Raw genomic sequence first — 3,707 nt, forward strand, 5'->3', positions numbered from 1 at the left:
TATAATGAGGTGTCATAGACTTCTTTTATATTATAATATGATATTATACATTAAATATATATACAATAAAAACAAATAAACAGAAAAGTAAATACTCTTACTTTTGAATATTGTTACTTTTTTCTTGTTTTTTAGAGCTTGGAAAAATATGGAGAACCAAACCTTTAAGTATCGTGCTGATAACGTGTTAAGTTAAAACTAAAAAAAAAATTACGGTAAAAAGTAAAAATTTCAAACTCACAAAATATATCAAACTACATACTTTATAAAATTTTCTCTCTACTCAATTGTGATTTTCTTCACAAATTGGGAGACATATTTATAGAATTTCTTTGGAAATAATCCAAAAAAAAAAAAAATACATCATTACATACATCATCACACACTAATTTCCAATATTTACAACTCTTATTTTCAACATTAAAAAATTTCACTCTTATTTATCAACATTCAATACTTCTTTATTTTCAACAAATACAATGTTATATTTATTAATATGGAGGAATAATGAAAAAAGATAGAGAAGAAGATCATGGTGGAGTTGATGAAGAAGAGAATAAGAGCCGTTGTAAGAAAGATGGAGAAGTGTTTAATAAATTTCATGTTTTGCTTCTAAAATATAACATAACAGGTTTTCTTTTTAAGAAGAGATATTTTGATCAAAATTCCAATTGTATGTGTCTAAAATTTTAAATAAATGTTTACTTGAGGCTTTTTTTTTTTGGGAAATTTAGACAAATAACACTCTACAACTTCATATTTAGAAAACTAACCCTCACTTTTGAAATATCTATTTTACCCCCACTTTAAATATTTTCAAATCCTTATTTTTTTCTTTTAACCCTAACGTTTTCTTTGAAATCCCATTGTCATCATCTGCATTTGGTTGCCATCAGACACCGGGATTGACTTGCAACGCTTGCAACAAGGACTTCCTCGACGATTCTGAGCAGAAGCTTCACTACAAATCTGAATGGCATCGTTACAATCTTAAACGGAAGGTGAGCCGCCGTCGATTCCTTTTCATAATCTTATTGTATGTGTTTGATTTTGTTCATATTTATGGGATTCCTACCTCCTATCACCTATTTGGATCCTCGTCGTCTTCTTCTCGCTTCAGGTGTACTCTTCAGTTTTCATTTGATTGTTTTCATCGTTATCATGTTCGCTTTGGCTGCAATTCTATTAAGGTGGCATTTCGAGCTCACAGAATTTTTTGCGATTGTTCATGCTTCGAGGTAAGCACCGGAGTTCCCTTTTCCTTCCTTTCTTTACCCTATTATCTCCTAGGGGATTGTGCAGATTGTATTGTAATAATGATACAAGTTTTGACTTTGGCAGCAATTAATTATGTTATATAATCTTGTAGGACCGAGTGCTTACCGCTTTACCAAAAGCTATAGCTAGTGGTAATGGTGCAACTCAAATCTTTTAAACCGCACAGCAGCACAAGCACCATGGTTCGATCGCTCTACCAAGCAAGGACAATTATTGAACCCAACAATCTCCCTCCCAATAATTGCACTCCTTGCAATCAATGGGAATCGAACCCATGACCTTGGCTCTGATACCAATTGTAGGACCGAGTGCTTACCGCTTTACTAAAAGCTATAGCTAGTGGTAATGGTGCAACTCAAATCTTTTAAACCGCACAGCAGCACAAGCACCATGGTTCGATCGCTCTACCAAGCAAGGACAATTATTGCACCCAACAAATCTTATAAAAGATCGTCATCGAATGTTCCTTAATTTGTACTCTTTGTGAAGTTAGATTTCTGTGTCAAATCTTGATACCATATTCCTTTGGTGGCCCAATCCTTTAATTGTTGATCCTTTAACTCTTCAAAATTAATGGCACAACAGTGAACTCATAATGATCCCCATGAGTCCGAAAAGATGTCATGTGAATGTCCCTGGAATCCATCAGGATTTGGTGATACCAAGCCCGCAAGTCTAGCTTAGAAAAATTTTCCATTGAATCAATCAATGGTCTAAAATTGATACCAGTTCGCAAGTTCAACTAAACGATTTATTATTAATAAATTATTTGTGTTTGAGGTTAATTTATTTCTTTTTAGTAAATCATTTATAAAATTGTTTTTGCATGAGTTCAATTCTTAGTTTTGAATATTCTTTTTGATATAAGTATTTTATGAGTGACGTTAAACTAACAATATCATTCCTTCTTCTCCTTAGGTGACCGACCGTTCTTCTCTTAGCTCCATTGAAATTTTCCATCAATCAATGGTCTAATTCACTAATCAAGGACCATTTAAAAAACCATACATTAACATTTGTAATTAAAATGGCAGAAGAAGAAGTTTGGGTAAGTTTATCGTTTTATATTAATTTTATAGAGTTTTTACTTTTAGTTAGATTTGTGGAATTGAGTTTTTGCCTAAACTTTCTTACATATCTGTAACTGATAAATGAATAAACTATTTGTGTTTTTGTTGAGAAATTGTGTTCAACATTGTATTTGTTGTTTATGTTTGAAAAATATTTATATTTTTTATATCATTTATGTTTTTTCGAGTGTAGGTAAAATTGAAACCTCAGTTATTGAGAAAGAATCACTTTGATTGCAAGTTAAGTTTAAACTCTCATTTCAAAAGTGTATCAGAGACTATCAAGGAATGCCTCAATGATGCAGAGATGCAGAATATGATTGATGGAACTCAATTTGTTAATTTAATTATGTATGTAAGCCATTACAATTTATCCAGTCAGATTATATGGTTCTTGATGGCTAGACAGTCATGTAAGACTACTAATGATGAGTTGTGGATGGTTGTGAATCAACGACCGTTGAGATTTTCGAAAATGGAGTATGCACTTATAACTAGGCTTGATTGTTCAGAAGATTTTCCTGAATTTGGAGAGACGATGCAATTTCGGGATAGACATTTTTGTGGCAATGAAAATGTATATATTGAGGAGGTGGCGACAAAGCTAATGGAAATGAGAAAAACACCTGAACGCACTATAAATTTGGAAAAATTGAAGTTAGCATGTTTGTACTTTGGTGCTGCTGTTCTTTGGCCAGTTCGACAAAAGACGGTTCCTCAAGTTGACAACATGCTTTTGAGTTTAGTGGAGGATTTGGATTTGTTTAATAAATACCCTTGGGGTACGATAGCTTATAACGAAGTTCTTAAAAGTGTAAAGCGAGATTTAACTTCAATCAAATTGAAAAAAAAGAAGAAGAATGAAAAGATTTTCGAATATGGAGCGTTTACTTTGAACGGATTTGTTCATCCATTGCAAGTATGATATTTATTTGTTTTGTATTTATTTAGTTAATTTATTTAATATTAAGTTGGCTATAATTTTTTTAATGCAGATTCTTGCATATGAATGTATTCCTGACATTGCAAAGAAGTTTGCTAAGCGAAGAGATAGATATAACATGATACTTCTGCGTATGTGTGGATGGATTTCAAATGATTGGCATGTGAAATCATCTCCAAAGTACATATGAAATAAATGACAAGGTAATCGACTCATGTAGACCCTATTTAACAGCATGTACTTTGAATAAAGATTGGATTTTGTAGCGATACGATGATGGTTGTTGGGATGTTTTGTAGCTTTTGATCATGTACAACTGCAAACAAAAATTAATGATTTGTAGTGTTTTTACTAGATATTATGCAATTGTGTGTGTGTGTTTTTTTTTTTTTTGGATTCCATGGTTTAGTTATTTG

At 32.0% G+C, this 3,707-nt stretch overlaps 1 protein-coding gene across 1 annotated transcript; it reads left to right on the forward strand.

Annotated features, from left to right (window-relative positions):
• Positions 1 to 2,015: 2,015 nt before the first annotated feature.
• LOC140830216 (uncharacterized) lies at positions 2,016 to 3,481 on the forward strand. The gene is made up of 3 exons (XM_073193500.1): positions 2,016 to 2,326; positions 2,542 to 3,267; positions 3,344 to 3,481. The coding sequence occupies exons 1-3, from the start codon at positions 2,306 to 2,308 to the stop codon at positions 3,479 to 3,481; spliced, it is 885 nt and encodes a 294-aa protein (XP_073049601.1). The 5' UTR covers positions 2,016 to 2,305.
• The last annotated feature ends 226 nt before the right edge of the window (positions 3,482 to 3,707 follow it).

Source organism: Primulina eburnea, chromosome 4 (genome assembly GCF_022965805.1).
Source record: "Primulina eburnea isolate SZY01 chromosome 4, ASM2296580v1, whole genome shotgun sequence".
Taxonomy (NCBI): Eukaryota; Viridiplantae; Streptophyta; class Magnoliopsida; order Lamiales; family Gesneriaceae; genus Primulina; species Primulina eburnea.